Source organism: Euleptes europaea, chromosome 17 (genome assembly GCF_029931775.1).
Source record: "Euleptes europaea isolate rEulEur1 chromosome 17, rEulEur1.hap1, whole genome shotgun sequence".
Lineage (NCBI taxonomy): Eukaryota > Metazoa > Chordata > Lepidosauria > Squamata > Sphaerodactylidae > Euleptes > Euleptes europaea.
The window spans coordinates 28,891,430-28,918,312 of NC_079328.1; the positions used below are offsets into that span (position 1 = coordinate 28,891,430).

The window sequence follows — 26,883 nt, forward strand, 5'->3', positions numbered from 1 at the left end:
AGGTAAAATGTTAGAAGTCAAAATGCCCCCCAAATCCTAAGAATCCTACTAACCATTAAGGAAGACAGGTGTGAGCTTCCTCCCCTCCCCTTGGGAAACTATGGAATAGATCTGAAAAGCCTATTACAACTAGTTGCCCAGCAACTGCAGAAAAGAAGATGATCACACTGACCTCTATCATCATTTGGAAAGCCAAGTACCACCCTAGGGAATCTGCACCTCTTCCTTCCAAGGGAAAGACAAGACCAGTCCCCAGCCCATTAGCCAGAGACAGAACAGAGTTCCTGCTGACTGTTCAAACTGCAAGCTGGCCTGAGGCTGCGGATGCAACAGGAAGGACAATAAAAGGCTGGTGGCAGAGGGCGTTAAGGCCAGAAAGAGGAGAAAGATTCGAGTAGTACCTTGTTGTACCTTGAGTAGTACAACAAGATTTCCAGAGTACAGATTGAGTATCCCTTATTTGGAATTCTGATATCCAAAATCCAAAACTTTCTGAGCGCCCACACAGGGTAATAAAATGGCATGTGTATGGCAGGTTCTCCACAATGCCCCACATGCACAGAATTATTTTAAAAATTGTATAAAATTATTTTTTATATACACCTTAGTCTGAATGGTAAACTAATTTCATGTTTAGACTTGGGTCCAATCCCCAAGATATCTCGTTATGTATATGCAAATATTCCCAAGTATGGAAAGATCTGAAATACAAATTCTGGTCCCAAGAATATCAGATAAGGGATACTCAACCGATATAAGCATTCAAGAGTCAAAGGTCCCTGTGATGGTCTGATTCAGTATAAGGAAGCTTTGACTGTTGAGAAATCTTGGAAATCTTGTTGGCCTTTACGGTGCTAGTGGACTTCACCTTGCTCTTCTACTGCCGACCAACACAGCTACCCACCTGAAACTATCTACCGGAAAGAACACTAGTAAGGATATTTTGCCAAGGGAATTTAAGTATTCCTACTCCGAATTCTAGTATAGCTACAAATAACAACCAGAAACCTGCCCCTTGTTGTAGATATATATATTTAATCTCTTAACAATTGTACAAATCCACTTATTTTTTGGTACTAGCCTACACACACACAAACACCATCTCTCTCACGTATTTACACATGCATGCATTTTAAAATAAATAAATTATCAGCCCTGTAAATCCAACAGGGATTTTACATCCCAGGTTGTACCACAAACACACACAAGAAAAAGGTTGTTTTCCTTCACAATCTGACATTCTTCATGCTGGGTTTTGTTGCTGCTTTTTTAAAGTAACCCTACGCAGCCCATAATATAATCTGACGGCGTATCTTCTCTTGCGAGCAAGGATGCGATTGCCAAGACCTTTTTAATCCTGGTAAGTTGTAGCTGAGGCATGAGGGTGTCACCCTTCTTCCAGATGTCCTTTGGGAAAGTATTAGCAGGTCCGCCTAGCAAAAGAAGCACAAGGAGGCTCGATCAAAGAACAAAGGCAGGTTTTCAATGGTATTTCAAAGGCTTCTTTCTTGGCATACTTGAGGGATAGCCGATAGGCTGTAGAGTGGGTCAAAGTAGCACAAGCATATTTGACACAGACATGACCGAGTTTAAGGTGATGTAGTGATGCAGCTGATCCATGCTTCTGAGAAAGGGGGCTCTAGGGCAGAGGGAGAACATCTGCTTGGCATACAGAAGGTCCCAAGTTCAATCCCTGGTATCTCTAGTTAAATGGACCAGGTCGTTGGTGATGTGAAAGACTTCCACCTGAGACGCTGGACAGCTGCTGCCAGTCTGAGCAGACAAAACTGACTTGTGACGGTCTGATTCAGAATAAGGCAGCTTCATGTGTTCATATAAAAGACAGTACATCTTCTGGGTTTTAAGAAGGTTCTAGGAATCGTCACTTGCAACAGACTGCTTATTATCCCTCTTTGCTTCCATTTTATTCTTTCCACAGCCTTGTGAGGTAAGTTAGACTGAGAGAGAGAATGACTCTTCCCTGGCAGCTCAGCGGGCACCTGAAGTTGAAATCTCCCTTGACCAACTCTCCCAACAGGAAGGTTTTATTTACTCTTGGTTAAGGATAAACTAGTTCTGGGTAAACGCTACACAAAATTAATGCATTCATTACTTTCCCACACCCCTACTCAGACCAGTAATATGGACAAGCAGATTTACTACACACAGACAAAAAACCAGCCTTTGTAGTGTGCTTGTTTTAGTATAAAAAATAAAAATTCTAAGAAAACACATTTTTCTACCTTGCACTATTATTAAAAACAGGCAAAACTTCTGTCCTATGTAGTGTATCTAGGATAAATTAACGTGATCTTACCAGGTGGCTTTATACAAATAAAGCTCCAACGGAAACTGGTTCTCTAGGAGTAGAATTTGCTGTTACTGACCCTTTTCTCCCGCAATCTGAAAGAGTGCAAAGACCCCCCCAAAAAAAGTCAGATATGCATTTGATATGTTAGCATTCCCCTCATCTCACAGCATTTTTATGTTAATTTAAACAAAACAGTTGCTTATTTTATTTAATTCATTTATACCTGCATTTATTCCCAGTGGGGACCTAAAACAAGCTTACATCATTCTCCTCTCCTCTGTGAGGTAGTTTAAGCTGAAAGTATGTGACTGGCCCCAAATCACCCAGCAAGAACTTAAGAGCTGGATCACATCTTTTGTTTGTTTGTTTCCCCCTGTTCTTAGACCGAGGTCTTGAACAATAAAACCATAAAACTTAAATAAGACCCATCTCTAAAAACACCTCCCTTTGTCTCTTCTCTGCAACTTCCAAAAAACGAGCTACAAAATAAGTACACTGAGGGTCAGAGTCCTCTAAGGGGAACTGAAGCTTTTGCTCTGAAGATGCTTGAGAAAACACGGACCTTTTGTAGTAGTAGTAGTAGTAGGAGGTTTTATATGCTGACTTTCTCTACCACTCAAGGAAGAATCAAACCGGCTTACAATCACCTTCCCTCCCCACAACAGACTCCTTGTGAGGTAGGTGGGGCTGAGAGAGCTGTGACTAGCCCAAGGTCACCCAGCTGGCTTCATGTGGAGTGGGGAAACCAACCCAATTTACCAGATTAGCATCCACCGCTCATGTGGGGGTCTGGGGAATCAAACCCGGTTCTCCAGATCAGAGTCCACAGCTCCAATCCACTGCTCTTAACCACTACACCACGCTCAGCCTCAGCTCCATTAACCAAGCTTTCCCCGCAATACCAACATAGTCAAAGGGCAGAAGGACCGTTTCTCTCTTTTTCACAACAGAGCATCTGTACAAAGAGTTTTGCCATCAACGTACTTCCTGTTGCATGTCTCTTGATACAATTGCAGCTGACCCTCATTCACATTGAACTCTTGCAGCAAAGCGTCTCGGTTAGAATTTCTTAGATTCCGACGTGTGGCGTACAACTGATTGTTCAGTTCGGCTTGGCGTTGCCGCAACTGCCGGAATGACGAATAGATTGCTTCTTCACCTTCCTCCAAGGGGAACAAGAAACAGAAAAACATTCATATAAAATGTTTATAAAAATTAAGCGGGGCATGATCCAACCAAAGCTAAGAATTTCTAAGGCAAATGAAAAGCCCACTGATACTTAGGGTTGGATCCAACACAGCGTTTCTGCAGGTTCAAGAGCTTCCACCCACATAATTTAACTTCCTTGGCTCCCCTGTCTCACAGTCGAAGAGTTTTGTTTACTAACTACGCTAAATCAGATCACACACAAATCGGAGAATTTTCCAATTCACATTCTTCAGGGAAATCTATGTGACTGAGCCTAATATACACAGAATCATAATATACACAGAATCATAGAGTTGGAAGGGGCCATAAAGGCCATGTAGTCCAACCCCCTGCTTAATCCAGGATCAGCCTACAGCATCCCTAACAAGTGTTTGTCCACTCTCTGCTTAAAGACTGCTGTGAGTTACTGATAGCTAAAAAACCCTACCCTGATCTCCTCAAAGGAAGGACCAAGCTGCTTCCACATGGGATTTTTCCCCACATGAAAAGCAGGAAGCCCCTCATAATGTCAGACTCATTCTAGGTATGATCCATGGTGCTCCTAGGGATTTTTAACAGGAGAAACACTGGTTGTTTTTCTCTAGCTTCAAGAGGGAACTGCAGGTGACTGGGTGGAGGGTCCGTCTGGACATCCCACTCCTAGTCAACATAGGGATGGCAGAGGCAAAGCCAAGCTCTAGTTCCAAAACAGTGCAAGGCAGCTTCCCCACTGCACTCCCAGCCCTTTAAGATGATGATGAAGAAGATTTGGTTTTTATATGCTGACTTTCTCTATCACTTAAGGGAGAATCAAACCTGCTCACAATCACCTTCCCTTCCCCTCCCCACAACAGACACCCTGTGAGGTAGGTGAGGCTGAGAGAGTTCTGAGAGAACAGTGACTAGCCCAAGGTTACCCAGCTGGCTTCATGTGTAAGAGCGGGGAAACCAACCCGGTTCACCAGATTAGCATCCGCCACTCATGTGGAGGAGTGGGGAATCAAACCCGGTTCTCCAGATCAGAGTCCACCACTCCAAACCACTGCTCTTAACCACTACACACACACTGGCTCTCAGGGCTTTTAAAGGGCTTTTATTTTATTAATTTTTTTGCTTTCCCTGCCACACCATTACAGCATGGCTCAGCAGGGAAGGGGGGGGCATTCTGGACAACAAAATGTTGCCTGCGCTTCTGTGTAGGTGTGATTGGGCAATGGGGGAGTCAACAGTGAGCAGCACAGGAACGGGTGTATCAAACTATTGCTGCTGTTGCCATGGCAGTGGAGTACTTCCATTGCCCCCACCCACGGATACAAAATCAGCATTCCGGATTCTTCAGAATAAACTGGATTAAGAGAAAGGCCATATCGTCAAACACAAGTGTCCGCTCTAACCGAAGTCACATGTGACTGCGACACTTACCTGCAGTTGCTGCACCTCGCAATACACCAGGAGCGAAGCCAGCTCTATATTCTCGCTGTATCCATTTTTAAGAGGGACTGACCGAAAGCCTGGAAGGGGAGGATCAGAAAGGCCTTCAAGCTTGAAGTTGCTAACCTTTCTCAGAAACACACACCGTGACGGAAGCTCACCTGGTCCAGTCTTGAAAGCAGAAGAGAGTCAGGAGATTTACTAAGAAGCAGCAGCAGGCAGAGCAGGACAGAACAGGGTGCCACGGAGAATCGCAAAGACAGCCACAAGCACCAGAGCTGGAAATAATCAGAAGCTTCCGCAAGGGATCTGCATTTCTGCAAGAGTTCAAAAAGCAAAAGGAGAATCCAAAGCTAGCCAGACTACCTTCAGGAGGGATATATAGGAGAGAACTCATTCCTGCCTCAGAGTGTGCAGCAGTAAGAGGGCTTCCGTCGCAAGGGTAAAAACGAGCAGCCTATAGCAGTACTAATAATGCCAGGAAAAGAAAAGAAAACAGCAGAACTGCTGGTCATTTGACTTTTATCTCTCTGATGACAACATAATTCCCACTCGACATTCAATTATTGCCTTTCCTGCTGGAAAAACATCACATTATACAGCATTTCCTTGGTCATTGTTTTATCGCTGATTCACTACATTCTACAATACAATACCTCTCTGTTTTAAAAAAAATCACAGGGAAAAACCCAGAAACTCATTGAGCATAGTAGCATGATATAATTTCGAGAGAAGAAAATGGAGTATTTTGTTGAGAGAAGATAAAGCAGTTGCTTCTTAGTCTGCCCAAGGATAACAGGCCTCTGACAAGTTCCAAACTAAGCAAAGCCTGAGGAAGGCCTTCAGTAGACCTAAGCTGTGCTTCAAGGAACTGGCTATCCAGGCACTGGGGGGAAGAAGGAGGCGGAGAAGAGTTGGTTTTTATATACTGACTTTCTCCACCACTTAAGGAAGAATCAAACCGACTTACAATCACCTTCCCTTCCCCTCCCCACAACAGACACCCTGTGAGGTAGGGGAGGCTGAGAGAGCTTGACTAGCCCAAGGTCACCCAGCTGGCTTCGGGTGTAGGAGGTGAGGAAACAAATCCAGTTCACCAGATTAGCCTCCGCCGCTCATGTGGAGGAGCGAGGAATCAAACCCGGTTCTCCAGATCAGAATCCACCAAACCGCCACTCTTAACCACTACACCACACTGGCAGTTGCTTCTTAGCCTGCCCAAGGACAACAGGCTTCTGACAAGTTTCAAACTAAGCACAGCCTGAGGAAGGCCTTCAGTAGACATAAGCAGTGCTTCAAGGGACCAGCGATCCAGGCACTGGGTAAAGCACTCCAAAGCAGGCGGCAGAGTATAGATGAGAAAGCTGGAAGAGCCGCATAGATAAATCTTTACAATGCTGAATGAAAAGCCTGCAACTACAAACAGACACTGTGCACTTGGGCCCTGCTCTACTAGGTTGATACCTGCACACATAGTTTATGAGAGACATATACTAACCAGTATTACAACTAGAATCAATCTGACCAGATGTTTGAGTAACTGGTAATAGATTTTACAACCTATACACATGCCTGGTTGGGTTTGAACTGTTTGTATTTGTATTTATTTATTTATTTCTGCAAATGTGTGCAGGCTTAACATGAGTTTTAATTAACCACTGATGAGGGCCCAATAGGCCGAAACGCGTTTGGTATGTGGTTACAGAGATCAACTCTAGGAAATGCCATTGTGCTGTTTTAATGTTTTTAAATATTTTTAAACTTTACTTAGCGCTTCCAATAAATTATATTTTGCGTGTGTATATGTATATGTATATATATTTCCTACCCAACCTTGGGTACACAGCAAGGTGTCACCTGAACAAAAAAAAAATGTAAATGTTTATGAGCGATGCTCAAAAACTGTGCAGCTCTGCACTCTTTTACAGTCTCTCAGTTGACAGAGAATGGGAGACCCTAAATGGGTCTCCTCGGCAGTAAACCCCATTTTATTTTATAGGGCCTGTTCCCAGGAAAGTGGCCTTAGGATGGCAGCCAACGCCTCGATTCTACTTCAGATGTACAGCAGTGTGCCACACTGGGTCCTGAGAGCAAAAGTAACGTGTCAATAATCATCATCGTGGTTGTCCTTGATATTTACCTGATTTTATTCCTTTGAGAGGGAAAGTGGCGTGGGCTAAGAAATTGGGGTCGCTGAACATGTCCTCCTCAAACACCACGAAGCGCAGAAAGGCTAAGCTGGGGTCATAAATCTCAAACTTCACCTGTTCCTGAGACGCCCAAACTGGGTTCAGGCCGTTGTCATCTGTAATGGAAGGGACATTTTGTAATACGCAGCAAACACTCCCCTCCCCCAACCATCAGTGAATTGTCTGGGAATATTCAACCCAGGTCTGTACAGATTGTGGCCAGCCAAGCCAAAGACAGCCTATAAGGTGTGGGCTTGCCAAGCGCTTGACATCCCCTCTGCCGTTTTGCAGATTTCTGTTATTGGTCATTTATCCATGGGTCCTTTCACTCATATTTGCCCCTGGTCTGTCTCGGTTGTTCCTTGGAGTTATGCATGAGTTTTCCATCCACTAGAGATGACTTCGCTGCCAGCCCTCAACAAATCCCAGGAATTTCCGTCTCTCTGTTAACACGATTCTTCCCTCTCCCGAGCTCAGCCTGGATGAAATCCCCAAGTGCGGGACACGCAAGCTGGGTTTCCCTCACAGCCAATTACAAAGCAGCGTGTAAAGAGGTAGGGATTCAAATGCTTCCTGCTTCCTGGGAGCTCTTTCTGAGCAGAAGAAAGGCTTTTTAAAACCGAGGCTTGTATTCCACACACCCCAACTTTCAGATTGCTCCTTTTTTGTTTTACAATGCTTTTTTATGCAGCAATTGGGTTTGGGGGGGATTTTCTCTCACAGTAAGCTCTACAAAGTACGCCAATTCCAAAGCAGCATTGAAAGGGGCAGGGACTTGATTTGAGTTTGGAGACTGCTGGTGCGTAGATTCCCAACAGCAAAGTGTGGGTCCAGCGAGAAACGAACCTCAGGTAAAACTCCCATGCATAAATGACCATTGTTTCCCAATCAAGCCAAACACAGCCCTGGTCTTGCTAAACCCTGAACAGTCTCTGTTTTGCCGACATGCCTTAATCCTATGGCCATTGGTTTTATCACTCCAATTGACCAGGGAGAGGCGGCCACTCCCTTGGGATGGTAGGAGGCAGGCGAGCAAGCATGGAGGGAGCAGACAGAGGATGGAGGACCAAGGGACAGAGCAGTGAGAAACAGTTGGATGTCTTGGTCAACAGGGAGGATTTGGCCAGAGGCAGGCTGCTGTGGGTGGGACTGTTGTGGTGCTAGGAAAAGTAAGCAGGATATTGAGAATTGGAGTTGGGTACTTCAAAGTGCTTAACTTCAGACAGTTTTTCAAGCACATTTTCAAGCAAATGTTCAGAATAGCTCTGTAGACATTAGAAGAAAACATCTCTCTTTAGGTTACTCAAGTTTAGATGCAACGAATTTGATCAATTATACTGCTACAGAATCCATATTTCCATTCAAAAAGTTGAGCACTACTTACTTACAACAGTCGTCTTGAATTTATTGTTGTCATACTCAACCCCACAAATCTCCACTTCTACAAAAGGGCAGGCAATACTCCTACCGGGCTTAGGAAGATGGCGAGCACCAATGACCTATGGCAACACAGCATGGCACGCTACTTGGTAACTGAATATAGTTAATCACTCAGCAGTTAAAGTGAAATAGTGTTATTTTCTTCAGCACAGAGAGAGCAATCCAACCAAAGCCAGGCATGTTCTATTCCTATTGATTTGAACAGGAGAGATTTAAGCACCTTCTTTACTCTCCCACTGAAACAACGAGAAGAAGAACATGCTATCAAGTCACAATCGAATAACAGCAACCCCATTTGTGGGGCGTTTCAGACAAGAGATGAGCAGCAGTGCCTGCCTTGGCGTCTTCTGTGTTGGTCCCCCATCCAAGTACTGACTGTGGCCGACTCGGATGAGCTCCCAAGCTCTGACGAGGCCAAGCTAAGCTAGGTCACTTGGGCTGCTCCATTTAAACAAAAGGACTTAAAGTGTGCTTAACTTTGGCTAAATATTCTCACAGCTCCTATTCGCTTTTTCGCTTCAAGGCTCTAGTGCTACTTTGCACAACATGAGGCTCACAGTGGGAAGGGGAATGGTTTTACCCGCCAATTTTGAATTAGGGCCACCATCTTGAAGTAAGACCATGTAATGCTACTTTCCTATGTCTGTCGATACCCCTGCCCCTGAAAAAACAGAATTCAGAAAAGAATAGTTCTTGTGGTTTTTTTTATAGCAGCTACTGGCCCAGTTCCTTAAAAGTTCTCTGTTCCAGCAATTCTGTGTTAACTATTTTATGGCCAGATAGAAATATCTCTTATATGACAAATACAGGGTAGTAGTAAAGGAAGGAGCCCCGTGGCACAGAATGGTAAGCTGCAGTACTGCAGTCAAAAGCTCTGCTCACGACCTGAGTTCGATCCCAACGGAAGTTGGTTTCAGATAGCCGGCTCAAGGTTGACTAAGCCTTCCATCCTTCCAAGGTCGGTCAAATGAGTACCCAGCTTGCTGGGGGTAAAGGGAAGATGACTCGGGAAGGCACTGGCAAACCACCCCGTAAACAAAGTCTGCCTAGGAAACGTCGGGATGTGACGTCTCCCCATGGGTCAGGAATGACCCGGTGCTTGCACAGGGGACCTTTACCTTACCTTTTAGTTAAGGAAGGACCACAAAGCTGGTCCACGCTGAGTGCCACCAATTTGGCCAGCACCCACATCCACCACGGGACTCAATGCTCAGCTATGGGCACTTGAGCATGGATGGTTAATTCTCGCCTCTGTATGACATTTAACTGATCTAAATCGCATTCAGAGCTGCTATTTGCACCACTGGGGAAAAGATACAAGAACACCCCCCTCCTCCGGCTGTTGTTCATATTCACTCTGGGGACCCATGGGTGCTTTTAAATCATCTTTATGATTTCCAGCTCCAATACCTCTACATATATCTAAGTAATTATGGTGATGCTATCTCTGGGGACAAAACAGCCTGGGAAAACCCTTTAGGAAATGCTCAGGCATTTTTCAACTCCAAACCCTCAGGATCTTGAAGACCAATGTATTATTTACACACACACACACACGTCACATTAACACTGTACCGTTATACCATCTCCAGGATGGGATGTGCCACCAAACTGGAGATGTTGTCAGATAACACCTTGCTACTTCTGAGATAAGTGATAAGAGTTGCCATCGAACAAGCCTGTCCAATATTATTGAAAGCAGGTGTTAGAAGGTTAGAACTGCTCTCACAAACCATATTTTTATTTTGAGAAAAAACGATCTGTGCAGGCCAGGTAGTAAGAAATGGATGGATGGATGGATGGATGGATGGATGGATGGATGGATGGATGGATGGATGGATATATATATATATATATATATATATATATATATATATATATATATATATATATATATATATTCATAATTTAGTTTAACATACAAAGGTTTAATAGAGTGCAGTAGAACAATTGATGTTAGAAGTCTAGAATCGACAAAAACTTGTTATTTCTATAAACTATATTTCGATGTTGGTTAAACTGTCTTGACTTATGTAGGCCATACAGCCATGTAACGTCTATGCATATAAGAAACTCTTTTATTTTTATTTATCTGAATTGTTCTATTTTTCGAATGTCCCTCCTTCCTGTATTTTCCCTACCCCTTTGCTCCATTAAAAAAAATTATAAAAATGAAAGCAGTGGCTCTTAATGATCCTAGTCTGCAAGAGAACATATTAGGGAAAAAAGGGGGAATATTTACCCTCACAGTCAAAATCATCTGTAGTTTCTTCTTGGATTCATTGGGCATTGGGTCATAACCCTCAGTCCTCATGCATTCTGGCTGGAGCACAAAACCGGTCCGACCATTAAGCAAAAACAAGGCGTGATTCATTTGCATATATTTATCTGGAGAGAGGAAACAAAAAAAAAACATGTTAACTGCAAGATCTTCTTTTTGAAAGATTGGGGAAAGGGGATTAGACAAACGTGAGTCAGATAAATCCTACTTAACCCTGTAATAATAAGACAAGATTTAACAGCCTTCATACAGACATACTCACTCTCTTCTCCCGCAATGTGATCTCACACTTCTCAGGATTGTTTATGAGATTAATGTAACCCTTCAGGCAGGTCACATATCGTTAAATTGTGGAACTCCCAGCCCCAGGATGTTGTGATAGCTGCCAACTTGGAAGGCTTTAAGAGGGGAGTGGACATGTGCATGGAGGAGAGGGTTATTCATGGCTACTAGTTAAAATGGATACTAGTCATGATGCATGCCTATAATATTAGGTGCTGTGGGACACAGGCATGATGGTGCTGCTGCAGTCATCTTGTTTGTGGGCTGGCTCCTGGTTGGCCACTGTGTGAACAGACTGCTGGACTTGATGGACCTTGGTCTGATCCAGCCTGGCTTTTCTTAATAATTATGTGGGTCTTCCTTGCATAAAAGGCACCTTCACTCCTGGTAAGTGATTGGGCAGGAAAGACCCCCATGACTACACCCGTTCACACAGCTGTGGCATTCACACCCAGAGCTTAGGCACGTGAGTTTACTTAACAGCTGCCAACCATTTCTTGTGGTGTTGCTTCACTGGCACCCAGCTGGCATGGAGACCAACAATGCCTGCTGAATCACGAGACCTGAACCATCCCCGGGCCATATTTTACACGCTCCTGGTGTAAAGCATCTGAAGATGGAGCCAGTGTAGTCCAAAAATCAGAGTATTTATTTATTAAAACATTTATACCCTGCTTCTCCTCATGGTTCAAGGTGGCTTACAATATAGCATGTTAGCAGGAGACCTGGGCAGATATCCCCGCTTAGCTATAGAGGATGGTCAGCCTTGGTTTTTTATCCATAACATGGAAGTAAACGGAAATGCATAACTCTTTGTAAAATACTTTGCACATTAAACATGTTATAAAAACAATACTTTTAACTAAAGGAGCCCACAAAAAAATGTTGGTTAAGATGACTCTTTGGGTTCCGTTGTTTATCCTGGAACTAACCCTACTCAGTACCTTTCTGGTGCATTTCCCCAAAATATTTCCACCAATTCAGAGATCATTACCATAAAGTTATGAGAAACAAATGGCAAAAGAAAATATTTTTTGGCTTTTAATTATTTTTCTATGTACTATTTATATCAGAGCCCGCGTAGTGTAATGGTTAAGAGCAACAGACTCCAATCTGGAGAGCTGGGTTCGATTCCCCACTCCTCCACATGAAGCCTGCTCGGTGACCTTGGGCCAGTTACAGTTCTCTCAGAACTCTCTCAGTGCATGCAGAGGCAGGCAATGGCAAACCACCTCCCAATGTCTCTTGCCTTGAAAACCCTACAGGGTCGCCATAAATCAGCATTGACTTGATGGCACTTTCCACCACCATTTGTAGTATATTAGTGGTTTATAAATAATGCTCTATTTATAGAACTCTAGTAGTAGTCTACAAATTCCAACAGATACCCACAATAAAAGATTTATGCACAGGGGATCTATGCAAACTGTCTACAACAGGGTTTTTCTTGTTTAAAACTGTTTCAATTTGCTAGTGAAATGGTAAAACAAAAAGGTCCACAAAGTAGACCATAATATGCAAAATAGAAATGTTTAGTCTGCAAAATGCATTGCAACAATTTTTAAAAATCTGCGCCATATAGATTTAAATTTACTAGCTGTAAGCCACAAAACCGCTTTCATTTTCAAGGAATAATCACTTAAATTGATTTGTGCTGAAAGCAGGCCCCCAAAAAAGTGCTCACATTAAGAGTTACGCCATTTAAATTGCACACTTGATTTCTCCTCCTTGTTTTATCTGGCAGCAAGACTACTCAGAAGTGGCACGAAAAGAACAGGAACGAACCAAGCGTATTTCTAGCATGGTGTGGAAAACATCTCAATCTTGCCATATTACACTACAGAAGGATACTGCAAAGGACCAGGGTGGTTATCCATAAAAAGAAAAGATGAGCAAATCACTACCATTAAGAAATTTTTACCTGGTGTCTGGAAGTTAAGAGCCACCATCTGCGAGCCACAAAACCAGAAACGAAAAGGATCGTAATTGGAGGAGTCCACTCTCTGCCCTTTCGGGTATGTCCGCGTCAGGCCCTTCTGGTTGTACTTTAGTAAATCCACAGGCTTCTGCCTGATCATGTTTTCTGCCTTAGTCTCCACAAAGGAACGGATTTCTCTGAAATCAGGATTTTCTACCCAAGTGGGAAAATAAAAAGGTGGGAAGGATTGATGATTAGTGCATATTTCCACTGAGTGCAGAGTCACACCGCGTAGGCAATAAATACTTCTCTCCAGGTAGCTGTCTTGACAGTTGCAACACGAAGCATCACATATGCAGGCTGGGGTACTCTGTGTGATTTTCCCTCTGGTCTAGTACATTTGAGGACAACCAGAAGTGATGTGTGGGTGAAGCGGGCAGGAGTCTAGCCCTCACTAATCTGTAACAAACCTGTGACCCTTCCTGTTCCTGGTCAGGAATGCTACAACTTTGCAGCTGCCTGTGCTACTTGAAGCAAGGGTGCCACAGAGGCATCCATCCATCCATCCATCCATCCATCTAAAACTGCTCATACAGCTATAACCTTGAGCAGAAAATAAAGGAATAAAAATGCCTTACTGACAGCCCATTCCTGAGCTCTGGAGCCAAAAGAGCTCAAGAGGTGCGCAAGTGGCCGTGCTGGTGTCCGGGCTGCTTGCGCCGGCACCAGGGCCACTTGTGCTGCCGAGAGAGGCAGGGATGCTGGCACTGGGACACTCCCGGAGCGTTCCAGGGGACGGAGCTGCCAGTAGGCAGCTTCCTGAGCCCTTTCAGGCTAGGAACGCCCCCTCCGAAACAGCATTGCTGCACCAGGTTTTTTGGAGGCCAGGTTTTTCCTGGCGCAGCCTTGCTGTTTTCAATGGGGCAAAATGCCCCATTTTCATGGGGAAATTTTTTTTAAGGCTTTTTAAATCCTTTTGGCGGCCAGGGAACAGCTTTGGAGGCACCTTGGCTACGCTGCCCCCGGCCACTGAAAGGCTCAGGAATGAGCTGTTAGTTTATTCTTTTGGTATTTAATTATTGCCCCTATAAATTTTGCGACAGAGTAACAGAGTAATTTGTATCTGATAGTAGCCACATCACCTGTGCCCTCATACCGCCAGATGCCTTGTTGGACATTTCCATATTTTAAAATAAAAGGAGTACTTAAATTGGCCCTAACTAAAACATGTAGATAAACAGAGTATTTCCCCCCCCTAAGACAAACTAGAGGACTTTACTAAGGCCAACGTCACAGGGAAGACTAGACTGCAAAAGCAGGCATATTTCTTAGAAATTTCATGGAAAGGCATTAGCAAGAAATAACATCCAGTTTTTATAGCTTGGACAGTTCCCAGGAAAAGGAATTTTGCAGAAAACAGATATTTATACCCAAAAAAATTATTTAAAAAAGGTTTGCAAAAACATGTAACCTATCAGAAGGGCGTGGGGGCAGCCATGGCTTGGTGTTCTATAAAGATTTCTCAAAAGATGTACAGCCCAAAGTTGTCCTACTTTCTGAGTATTGCATTAAATAAGGGATCCTGCAAGAAACCATGGGAGGGAGAACAATTTGAACCCTTCTCAACACCCAACCCCCCCCCCCCCGATTCTCTAAGCTCTCAATAGCTAGAGGAGACAAAGCCACCCTAGCCTGTCCTCGTCCCCCCAAATTGCGACTTAACCTTTCAGCCTGAACTACTTCCTTGGGTCCTTGAGAGTATACATTGGGAAAAGGGAGACATGCACACAACCCCCCAAGATCCTTGGGGAATTAATAAAAAATAAAAAAAATCTTCAAAGAAATAAATGGATGGTCCCTTTATGCAGGAACCAACCTTATCTGAAGCCAGAGTACTTGGGGCTCATGGAAGGGTTTTTTCAGCTACTGCCCACAAATTGTGGAACTGCTTCCTGCAGGTGACAGGATTGGTACTGGCCCTTCAAGCCTTCCAGAGCAATCCAAAACTCCTTTATTCCAGAACACCTTTACACTAGATTAAATTGCTGGGTTGGTGATTGGTGTTTCATTTCCCACAATCTTGTTTTTATCTCTCTTGGGGTTTTAGTCTGTTTTAATCCCAACCTGTTAGCTGCTTAAGGACTCACATCAGAGGAAAGGCAACATATAAATGTACTAAATAATTTTAAAAAGCTTTGGCTCTACATGTGCAATAAAATTCACAAATAATTTAAAACGTACATGCTCACCTATGGTGACAGATTCCCCATCCCGACGAAACGATACTTTGTGCATGTTTAAGCATACTAGCAAACGTTCAAATTCATGATTAAAATGAGATTACCTAAATTGTCCTTAGTTTTGCTTGTTGGTTTGCAGTAGATTACCAAATCAGATAATTCTATGGCAATCAACTGGTTCTTTTCCCAGTATTTTTTCTCATTTTCCTGTTTGAGGATTTAATAAAAAGAAACATTCTTATAGACATTTATTGCTGCAGAACATACACTTAAGAACATGTCAAAGGAACAGGCAGAGCTGGGAAATGCATCAGTATTATTCGGCATAAGACTCCCTGTGGCTACAAACAAATACTGAAAGAGGCAGTGCACCCATTTATTAATTTAACAATATTCCCAAAGTGTGCAATATTATGAATTTCAGGTCAAAAAATGGCACCAGCTTTCACAGGAGACACATTTTGGTGATGTCTTTCAGTCTCCAAATGACAAAAAGACAGACTGCTTAATTGTTTGTTCGTTTAGGGGGATTTCTTCCCTTCCTTTCAACTGAAACATGGACAAAACTGAGCACTACACCTGCACAGAACCATTCTGGAAATCTTCCAGAGCTTGGGGTATCTGTGTCTCTCTCTCTGCTTTTCTTTAAAACACACACACAAGAGAAAACACCTGGTGGGTTGATGAAAAAAACAGAGCTTAGAGAGGGGGAACAAAGTACATCCTTGCAGAGAAAGTTCTCAGAACTGCCCAGGGATGAGCTGGGAATTTAAAACAGTCTGGGAACAAGCCAGGCTCAGTGACTCCTATGAAGCTATGATTAGGGTTGCCAGCTCTGGGTTGGAAAATAACCTAAAGATTTTGGGGGTGGAGCTTGGGGAGAAAAGAGAGCTCAGCAGGGTATAATGCCATAGAGTCCACCCTCCAAAACAGCCATTTTCTCAAGGGGAACTGATCTTGGTTTTCTGGAGATTTACTGAAACAGCCAGAGATTTCCACGTGCCACCTGGAGGTTGGCAACCCTAGCTATGAGCCAGTGTTGCAAGGGCCACTTGGTTCACACCTGGCCAGGGACAGCAATGACAGGTGTCAGCTCACCTGCGGCCTCCTCCTCCTCCATTGCTGCTTTAGTTTCAGCTGAGCAGTTCCCTGCAAGGCTGGCAGAAGCACCAGGGCTTGGCTCCCTTTGCTGCTGGCTTAGAGTGGCCCTCCGGCTCAGTGGCCCACTGGGAACTTCCCGTGTCTATTAAACAGCCATTCTGGACCCATCTGCCCATTAGCACAAGCGAGAACTACATGAGAAGACGCCTCCCCAAACCACCAAAGCAGGCACAGTTCCTTGCTCAATGGGAAGAGTGCTATTGCCTCACCTGTGGCCAAAAAAACCTCTTGAAGATTGCACAATTGCTCTGCCCAAGTGCAGACCCCAATTGCTGGAACTGCACAGGCACCAGGCCGAGTAAGTGATGCATTACGGCTCCCTCCACAATAAGACATCAAACTTCGATTTTGTCACAAAGCTTGTTTGGGGATAAAAATCCCTGCATCCTCTTGCTTTCACTGCATTGTCTTCTACCTTTGTAACCCCCTTTTCTGCACTACAGGATGCCTTAGGGCAGGTTTATTTTTCCTTTGCATCATTTTCCTGTTCTGTAATCCTGGTCACATGAACACATGAAGCTGCCGTATACTGAATCAATCCCTTGTTCCATTGAAGTCGGTACTGTCTGCTCAGACTGGAAGCGGCTCTCCAGGGTCTCAGACAGAGGTCTTTCACATTACCTACTTGCCTGGTTCCTTTAACTGGAGATGCCGGGGATTGAACCTGGGACCTTCTGCATATCAAGCAGATGCTTTACCACTGAGCCACAGCCCTACCGTTCTACTGCATTGTTTCTTGGAAGCCTTTGCTAACTGATTTTGTTTAATATACATTTTGTAATCCACTTAAAATCTCTGCAAGAAAGGTGGGCCATCAATGAAGTGAATAACAATAATTCTTTAAAAAACAGAAGTTGCTGTAAGATATTGCCATGACCTTTCAAGCCCACACTCCGATAAAAGGCTACGATCCTGTTAAATGTTAGCAGCTGACCGGGGCTACAATATTGCCCATATTTGTACCTCTTCCACTGGCCTCCATGTGATTTCTCTAATGCTCTGATACCATTCAAACAGCTCTTCCACTTTGTCCATGGCAAACTCGATAGGAGGATCCTCAGGATTCTTGGGTTCTAGGACGAAGACGTAAGTCTTGCCGTATTTTCCTTGTGGCATTTTTGCTATTGGAAATAAAGCAGACGTTGAAGCAGAAGAAGAGTTGGCTTTTATATGCCAACTTTCTCTACCACTTAAGAGAGAATCAAACCACCTTCCCTTCCCCTCCTCACAACAGATACAGAACGGAGTTCAAAGAGAGCTGTGACTAGCCCAAGATCACCCAGCTGGCTTCACGTGTAGGAGTGGAGAAACCAACCCGGTTCACCAGATTAGCCTCCGCCACTCATGTGGAGGAGTGGGGAATCAAACCTGGTTCTCCAGATAAGAGTCCACCGCCCCAAACCACCGCTCTTAACCACTACACCATGCTGGCTCTCAGACAGCAGACAGATGTACTACTCACTTTTCATTATCTTTCTGTCATATTGCAAATGCCCACCCATAATTTATGCTTGGGGTCTACTGCCATCTTTTGGTTGTTGCTGTTGCTGAACAATAAAACATGCCACTGTTTCTTATCAATTGGGCACTTGCGTCCCTTTTAAGTGGTGCTTCTGCTGGGGCCCTACTGTAACTGTTCGTGTCTGGGAGAAACACTGATTCTTTTTCCAGACAGAACATAGATACAACTGCTGCGTAGATGATGGCTAAAAACATCACAGGCACGCACTGTGTTTATATATGTTCGCGGGTCAAGTCACAGCTGACGTATGGCGACCCTGTAGGGTTTTCAAGGCAAGAGACGTTCGGAGGTGGTTTGCTATTGCCTGCCTCCGTGTGGGCTGAAAGAGTTCTGAGAACTGTGACTGGGCCAAGGTAGCTTCATGTGGAAGAGTGGCGAATTGAATCCAGTTCTCCAGATTAGAGTCCACCACTCTTAACTACTACATCACTCTGGCTCTCGTTTATATATACATACACACACATTATTTATTTATGTTATTTGTAGTCCGCCTTTCTCCCAGAGACTCAAGGCAGATTACACACAATGAGTCAGCACAAACAACAACATAGGACATTAAATAACTAATGCATTAAGATTTTAGAAGTCTGGAGCCGCCAGAAACAACTGAAGCATAACATAAGTATCAACATAATGCATTAAGCGGGATAGGGATTACTTAGTAGGATCCTACTACAATAAGCTACACAAATCAGTTTAGACCACCGTCCCAATCATTTTATCCAGGTAAGTTTGTGAACCGGTTTGTGCAGAGCAACCCTACTACATGTGCAGAAAAGCCCTTTTGAATAGCTCAGTTTTGCATAGTTTACAAAAGGCCAGGACAGTGGGAGCTTTCCTGACCTCCTCTTGCAGGCCATTATATGCAGTACTAATCGAGAGGGCTTTTCTGCGCATGTAATAGGGTTGCATTGCATAAACTGGTTCACAAACTTAGCTGGATAAAATGATTGGGAGGGTGGTCTAAACTGCTACGTCTAGCTTATTGTAGTAGGATCCTACTAAGTAATCTCTTACTGATTTTTATCTTATCTTCTTAAAATGTTTATATCCCACCTTAACTGGTGGCTCAAGAAGAAGAGTTGGTTTTTATTCCCCGCTTTATCTTATCTTCTTAAAATGTTTATATCCCACCTTAACTGGTGGCTCAAGAAGAAGAGTTGGTTTTTATTCCCCGCTTTTCTCTACCTTTAAAGGAGTCTTAAACTGGCTCACAATCACCTTCCCCCCTCACAACAGACACCTTGTGAAGTAGGTGGAGTTGAGAGTTCAAAGAGAACTGTGACTAGCCCAAGGTCGCCCAGCAGGCTGCAGGGGGAGGAGTGGGGAAAGAAATCCGGTTCACCAGAGGAGGAGGAGGAGGAGGAGGAGAGTTGGTTTTTATATGCTGACTTTCTCTACCACTTAAGGCAGACACAAACCAACTTACAATCCTCTTCCCTTCCCCTCCCCACAACAGACACCCTGTGAGGTAGGCCGGGCTGAGAGTGTGTGACTAGCCCAAGGTCACCCAGCTGGCTTCATGTGTAGGAGTGGGGAAACAAATCCAGTTCACCAGATTAGCCTCCAGATTAGAGTCCGCTGCTCACACGGAGGAGTGGGGAATCAAACCTGGTTCTCCAGATTAGAGTCCACCGCTCCAAACCTCCTCCCTTAACTACTACACCACACTGGCTCTCAAGGCAGCTTACTTCCCTTCACACCAAAGGCTGAGTTAAAATAGACAACACATAAGGAGGAAAGGAAGTCAGAGAGCTACTTACCAACATTGTATCTAGTGAGATACAGAATGCCCCGGCACAAAGACCCTAAAGGATTGTCCTCAATTATCTGTAAAGGAAAACATGGGTTTATAGTTGAAATCAGGTCAATTTCTTTATGTGTACCCCACTTTTCTTCCAAATGGGACCCAAAGTGGCTTACGACATTTATTTAATTTTATTTTTTGCACTTTTATCCCACCCTCTCCAGCCCGAAGGCCGGGCTCAGGGCGGCTCACAAACAGAATTACACTAAAAAACAATAAAATATTAAAATACAATTTAAAATACACTTTAAAATAGCCCAAACCATTGCAAGTGCATTTCAAACTGAATCCCAAATTTATGCTATTGTGGATTATTCCCCCACAAGTGAGCCCAATTCAAAGAGAACTCTTTCAATATGCAACTGCTGTGGCCAGAATTTTGTACACTACATACTGGAAAAACTCTAGGATCCCAACAGTGAACGAGTGGACTTACAAACTATTTGGCTTTGCCTTGATGTCGAAATTAACATGTCTGTTAAAAAAAATCATTAGACGACTTCAGGTGTAAATGGCAGCCATTATATGATAAATATGATTCAACAATGAACCTTGCTAACTGGAATTAGTATATTAACTTGATGTATAAAATAAGCAACTGACGTATTTAGACTTAGCCTTTAACAGAGGATGTTTAAATTACTATTACACACGATATTGTCTAATAATTACAGGGTGTATTTTAAGCTAAATTGATTTGAGATTTTTTTTAGGGTATTGATAAAATTTGGAATTTTATCAAGCAAGCAACATATATGAAAAACATGGACTGTTAATTTTGGAAGTAGGGTCGTAATTAAAACTTGGTCTTCTCACCTGGTTTTCGTGTTCGTCAACGTTCTCAGATGACATTTCCTCAACATAATTGGCTGGAAAGTAGTGTTGGACTTTGTCTCCATAATCTCCCTTCCACCTGAATGATTAAGAACTAAAGTGATCTTTTTCAGAACACAAAAAACCAGCAGCTTCAATCAATTATTGCCTGTCAGCAACCTTTTATGCCGCCTTCTCCAAGCTTCCTTTTATAATGTTTTAAGCCCTCGATAGAATCAATAAGTCAGCCTCATCATAATGCTGAAAACAGTATGAGCTGTCTATAAAAGTATCACAAATTCTCCCCAATTGACAAGTTTGTCAGATATGTCAAAGTAAAAACAGGTACAGCAGCCTGAACTACAGCTTTTATCAAAATGATAATTATTGTTTGCCACTACTTGCGTTAAATAGTCAAACAATCAGGTTGATTTCAAAACATGCCTGCTGCATAACCACTACGCTGCAAACACAAGAGATTCTCCATGAAGTTCTTCACAAAAATGGAAAGAAATTTATATGTTCCCCTCAAGTGTATTGTTTATGGCAGTGGTCAAGACAGCGCTGACAAGTTGCAGCTGACTTATGGTGACCTCATAGAGTTTTCAAGGCAAGAGCCATTCAGAAGTGGTTTGCTGTTGCCTTCCTCTGCATAACAATTCTGGATTTCCTTGGTGGTCTCCCATCCAAATACTAACCAGGGCCGACCCTGCTTAGCTTCTGAGATCTGACAAGATCAGGCTAGCTTGGGCTACACAGATCAGGGCATATTGTTCATAGTCCAGAGGATTTACATGTGGTGAATATTTGGGGGGGGGGGGACTTTCTTTCTGAGAATCACCTAAGAGAAGGCAGAAGTCCAACAGACCCCACAATGGATATCAAGCAAACACAACAGTGGATATGTTAAAAATAACTTTTTCAAAGGCTTTTCCATGGAACATTATTATTATTTAGTAATATGGCATTTTGGAACAGACAGTATCATTCTTCAGAAATCTCATTCGTTCAAGTGACTTTTTATTCACCCCCCACAAACATCTTCGAGAAATTCCCTTTCTAAAGAAGAACAACTTGCACAAAGCCATGAGTCTACATTTGAGACAGAGCTTCAACGTAGGACTATACAAAACAATCTAAACAGATGTATCAAAATATCTCCGTTCTTACCAGCCTCCGCTTTCTTTCGAGACGTTATGAATCAAGGCCCCTCTGCAAAATGTCAGCTCATCAGGTCTCTTAGCTTGGTAATCATACAGGGCTTTCACGGTTCTCTGGGGCTTCAAAAGAAAGAGTTACAGGACAAAGTGATTGATGGATGTTAGGAACATGTGGATATATGAAGCTAAGTTACACCGAATCAGTCCAATGGTCTATCTAGAACAATACTGTCCAGTATGAGAGGCAGTAGCTCTCCAGGGGCTCAAGCAGGGAAGGATCTTCCCTAATACAATACAATAAAGTTTACTGCTCGCAGCCAAAGGCCATTTACAATCTGTGATATAAAGCCAAATCATAAATGGTAACATTAAAACAGTCAGGACAAAAAATTCTGGTCATTAAATACATTGCCCTCATTAAATACAGCTGTAGCCAAGAATTTTCTTGGCTGCTAAGGCAAAGAGTATAGAAAATAAATGGATTGACATCTGAGAGAGGAGAATGAGCAGCTTCTCTGAATCTGAAAAGATATTTAAGTCCTTTAAAAGCATTGTAAGTAATTTAGTTCTGGGCTCTGTATAAAGAGGACAGAATTAAATATAGTGCAATAGGTCATCTGGAACTGTGGCTCCACAAATATATAGAAGAGAGACCCATGGTGTTTGGAAGTAACGTCCAGCTAGCAAAGCCGTTGGCATGGTTTGAAACCGGATTGAGGTGAAAGCTATTCTGAGATTGTGGAAAGGGGATACTGACCACATGCGAGGCTCTGACAAGATCCCTTTTAAATAGTTTAACCCATGGGGCGAATTTGGACTGGGAAATTGTTTGCCTGTCTGATGCACCATCACACTTAAACACCCAATCGCAACTGTTGGTACCTGGCCATGGGGACACCCTGGGCGTCAGCCAATATGGAGCAGCAATGCAGGTTGTTATAGCAGGCTAACTGGGCAGCATCATTTTGCATCATCATGTCAAGACATTGTCTGCAGTGTAGACTGGTGACGTCATTGCTTTGCTTTCTCCAAAATCTTAACAAGGCTACTTGTACATGGACCCTAGGTGAGGGCAAGCAGAGCTACTCGAATCAAGGCTGCAGGGGTGCCTCTGGGTAAAGCTAGAGTTCTCTTTAAAAAAATATATTGTGGATAGATTCCAATTTTGTGACCAGTCATTTCAACCCCAAACCTCTACACCATATAAGAGTTGGGGAACTGCCTTTCCCAATACATAAGATCCTTTAACTGGAACCACCAGGGACTGAATCTAGGATCTCCAGTATGCAAGGCCACGAACACATAAATTTGACTTATACCGAATCAGAACTTTGGTCCATCAATGTCAGTACTGTCTACTCAGACTGACAGGGGTTCTCCAGGGTCTTGGGTAGAGGTCTTTCTCATCTCCTGCTGCCTGGTCCTTTTAATTGGAGATGCCAGGGATTGAACCTGGGACCTTCTGCATGCCAAGCAGATGCTCCACCACTGAGCCACTGGATCCACCCACCACCTTCCCTAACGGTAACAAACAGGTACGCAACTATGAGGTACCAGTTAAATTTCTCCTTGACACTTCTCTGATCCTGCCACCGTACAGTTTTTACTCGCAAACATCATTCTCAGTTTTCAGACAAGAAGTTACAAAAGCAGGAGCACTGTTCTGTCAGGTAAACTTTAATCTGAGCAAACATTTGAGAGTAATAGTACCACGGAAGGTGTTATTTCAGTGGGCTCCACATACTTGACGTCATATAACGAACTGGGATCTTTCTCCTAAGATTGAAAAAGAAAAAAACATATTTTAATTTCTTTGCTGGGGAGGGGAGTCATAGATAAGTTTTGGTTGGCATAAAAATGTTACATCGCCCAAATAAAAACAAAAGTTCTTGTGGGTTATCCGGGCTCTGTAACCGTGGTCTTGGTATTTTCTTTCCTGACGTTTTGCCAGCAGCTGTGGCAGGCATCTTCAGAGGAGTAACACTGAAGGACAGAAAAGGAAAGAAAATACCACGGTTACACAGCCCGGATAACCCACAAGAACCAATGAACTCTGACCATGAAAGCCTACGACAAAAACAAAAGTGTTTGGGGAAATTTGCCCACCCAAAAGTATTTTGGCAGAGTTTTCTTTTTTGTACTTCATTTTCCTAAACAAACATGAAAGTTTCACAGTGACTGATAACTTTAGTAATTTGTTCCAAAAGAACTTGTTCATTTATTGTGCAAATCTAGTAAAGAATTTAAATTACTTATGGCGCTGTCTGCTCTATAGAGAGAACTTAAGGAGAATGGTGAAATAGTTCATCATGCATGAACACATGAAGGTGCTTTATACTGAATCAGACCCTGGACCCATTAAGGTCAGCATTGTATATTCAGACTGGCAGCGGGTCTCCAGGGTCTCAGGCTGAGGTCTTTCACATCACCTACTACCTGGTCCTTTTAACTGGAGTTGCTGGGGATTGAACCTGGGGTCTTCTGAATGCCAAGCAGACACTATGCCATTGAGCTGTGGCCCCTCCCCTTATATGAATGATTAAGCTATGACTTAAACATACAGAGCACTATCAGCTCCAATTTTACTACAGTTACCTTCCCTTCCAGAACAAAACCATAGCTTGTAAGAAGCCATCTGGAATCATCATAGAACCATGACAAAGAATAAGAAGTTGGTTTTTATACCCCAATTTTCTCTATCTTTAAGCCAGGGCGGTTGAACTCATTTGTTACGAGAGCCAGTTATGACATAAATGTCACTTGGTTGGGCCAGGCCATGCCTCACTAACCCTGATTGAGACTGGGGGTGGGGGCTAGCTTGTAGGCCAGATAAGAGCTCTCAAGGGGCTGGATCCAGCTCCTGGGTTGTATGTTTGACACCCCTGCTTTAAGGAGTCTCAAACCGGCTTACAATCACCTTCTCTTCCTCTCCCCACAACCTTGTAAGGTAGGTGGGGCTGAGAGAATTCTGAGAAAACCATGACTAGCCCAAGGTCACCCAGCACGCTTCACGTGGAGTGGAGAATCAAACCCGGTTCACCAGATTAGAGTCCACAGCTCATGTGGAGGAGCGGGGAATCAAACCCAGTTCTCCAGGTTAGAGTCCACTGCTCTAAACCACTACACCATGCTGGCAAGAGGCCAAAATACAGTCCTGGAAGGACCATTTAATTACCAGACCTGCCCTTGCCACAACCTGTCAACTATTATAAGGAAAGATTTTGTGCCTTGCATATTTTATCCACTTAAGTCTGGTGCAGACGTACTTGTATTGGGACCCCCTAATCAGTTGGAGAGGGTTTCAGCTCCTCATTCATTAGAATCTACCGTTAGTGATTTCCTTGTTGGGATTTTACTCCCCACTTTTGGCTACTAGCATTCAACAACCTGTGTGGCACTGTGCTCAGAGTGCTGGACTAAGAGACCAAAACTCAAATTGCCACTTAACCTTGAAGCTTGATGGGTGACCTTGGGCCAGTCATTCTTGCAGCCTGAACTACATCCTTGGGTCCTTGAGAGTACACATTAGGGAGAGAAGACATGCTCACAACCCCCAAGATCCTTGGGGAATTAATAATGTACTCGACAGAGAGAAGACAATTTGCCCAGCAACCTTTGGCTGGAGTTAAGACTGATGGGAAAGAGGCAGGCAACGGAAAAATCAGTGCTCTAGAAGCCAGGGCACAGGCATTCCTCTGGCCAGCTTGAAATCTCAGAATAACAGTTAAGGGATCGCCTCTACTATGGCAGAACAAGTTCTGTGTGTTCCTACCTTAGCTCCCAGGAGGAAATCAAAACGGCAACATAAAATGAAACATTAACATGAGACCACAAATGATCTAAATGTAGAACTGGCCCTGTAAGCTGTCAGGAAGGTAAACTGTCCGTATGGAAAGTTCTCTGAGGTTTTTTTGGAAGAAGAACATAGTATAAGGAGGTAATAAATAAATATTCATATTCATAACACTTTCAGCAACCAAGAATTGCTCGGAGGGTGATCTCTTGGAAAAGAATACGCAAGAGCAAAATAAATCCCTGGACACTGTCCAGCTTTCTAGATTTATAAGGGTCTTTAAAAAGTGACACGTACTACGCTGTAGCGGTCCAACAACTCCTCCGTCACAGGGTATCGCAATTTCATTTTCCTGTACAACGGGTGCTTTTCATAGTAGTTCACCAATTCCACCAAACTTTCAAAGTACGCAGATGTGCCCAGGACAAAGAGGCGGCCTTCCTGCATGATTCGGCAGTGCTTGATTTTCCCCTCGGCTCTGTGGAATTAGCAGTCATCCGTTAATTGACATTTGTCTTTTGGTAATGTCAAGTGATCAGAGTTAAAGGGGGTGGAGGGTGTCTAAATTATTTTCCCCTCCCACAATTCCTTGCGGGCTTCCATCTTCTTTTTTTATATTACGTATTTTATATTACAGATTTTACATGGCATGTTACCTTCTGTGTGCGATATCGCCATGGCCACCAATGCGGAAAGGTAGTTTTAAATGCCATTTTGGTTTTTTTTAAAAATCACTATATTTAAATCCCATCCTCCACAAGAAAGTAACTAATTTCTTAATTGATGCTATGGTTATGTTTCAGAATGGAAATATGAGTAGAACACTCACACACAAAAAACTGCATGTTTATATGAAATGTGGCGTATGCATATTCGCTCTCCACTGTTCCTTCCGTAATAGACAGTGGATTGGATCCAGTCCGCATTTTCACAGGCAGCCCGTTCCTGAGCCTTTTGGCAACCAGAGACAGCATGGCCGAGGCGCCGCCGCCGCACCTCCAAAGGCTTAAAAAAGCCTTTTTAAATTTAAAAAGTCAAAAATGGGACATTCCCCCGCCCCCATTGAGAACAGCGAGGCTATGCCAGGAAAAACCTAGCACAGCAACGCTGTTGCTGGAGGGGGCATTCCCGGCCTGGAGGGGCTTTGGGAGCTGACTAATGTAAGCTCCGCCCCTGGGAACGCCCCAGGAACGCTGGGGGAGTGGTGTGCAGCTCTGCGGTGCCCAGGCGCCAAAGGAACTGCCCCCGTCGCCTGTATAAGTGCCTCTTATCCTAGAATATGAATATTACGTTGGCAGCAGGGTCATTCCGCCTCCTAAGCTGCCTCAGCCCTCCACCTCAGGAATG

General features: G+C 43.6%; 1 protein-coding gene across 1 annotated transcript in view; it reads right to left on the reverse strand.

Annotated features, from left to right (window-relative positions):
* Positions 1-2,316: 2,316 nt before the first annotated feature.
* Positions 2,317-26,883, reverse strand: part of PLCG2 (phospholipase C gamma 2) — a 91,065-nt gene continuing 66,498 nt past the window's right edge. The window contains exons 19-32 of the mRNA XM_056862255.1: positions 25,834-26,014; positions 23,454-23,519; positions 21,754-21,863; positions 20,587-20,683; positions 19,727-19,793; positions 17,405-17,562; positions 15,385-15,487; positions 13,044-13,253; positions 10,802-10,947; positions 8,504-8,618; positions 7,071-7,235; positions 4,922-5,010; positions 3,296-3,474; positions 2,317-2,403 (exon numbers count right to left, since the gene is read on the reverse strand). Coding sequence (XP_056718233.1) covers positions 2,361-2,403; positions 3,296-3,474; positions 4,922-5,010; positions 7,071-7,235; positions 8,504-8,618; positions 10,802-10,947; positions 13,044-13,253; positions 15,385-15,487; positions 17,405-17,562; positions 19,727-19,793; positions 20,587-20,683; positions 21,754-21,863; positions 23,454-23,519; positions 25,834-26,014 — 1,729 coding nt within the window. The 3' untranslated portion in view covers positions 2,317-2,360. The remainder of the gene's footprint in view (positions 2,404-3,295; positions 3,475-4,921; positions 5,011-7,070; positions 7,236-8,503; positions 8,619-10,801; positions 10,948-13,043; positions 13,254-15,384; positions 15,488-17,404; positions 17,563-19,726; positions 19,794-20,586; positions 20,684-21,753; positions 21,864-23,453; positions 23,520-25,833; positions 26,015-26,883) is intronic.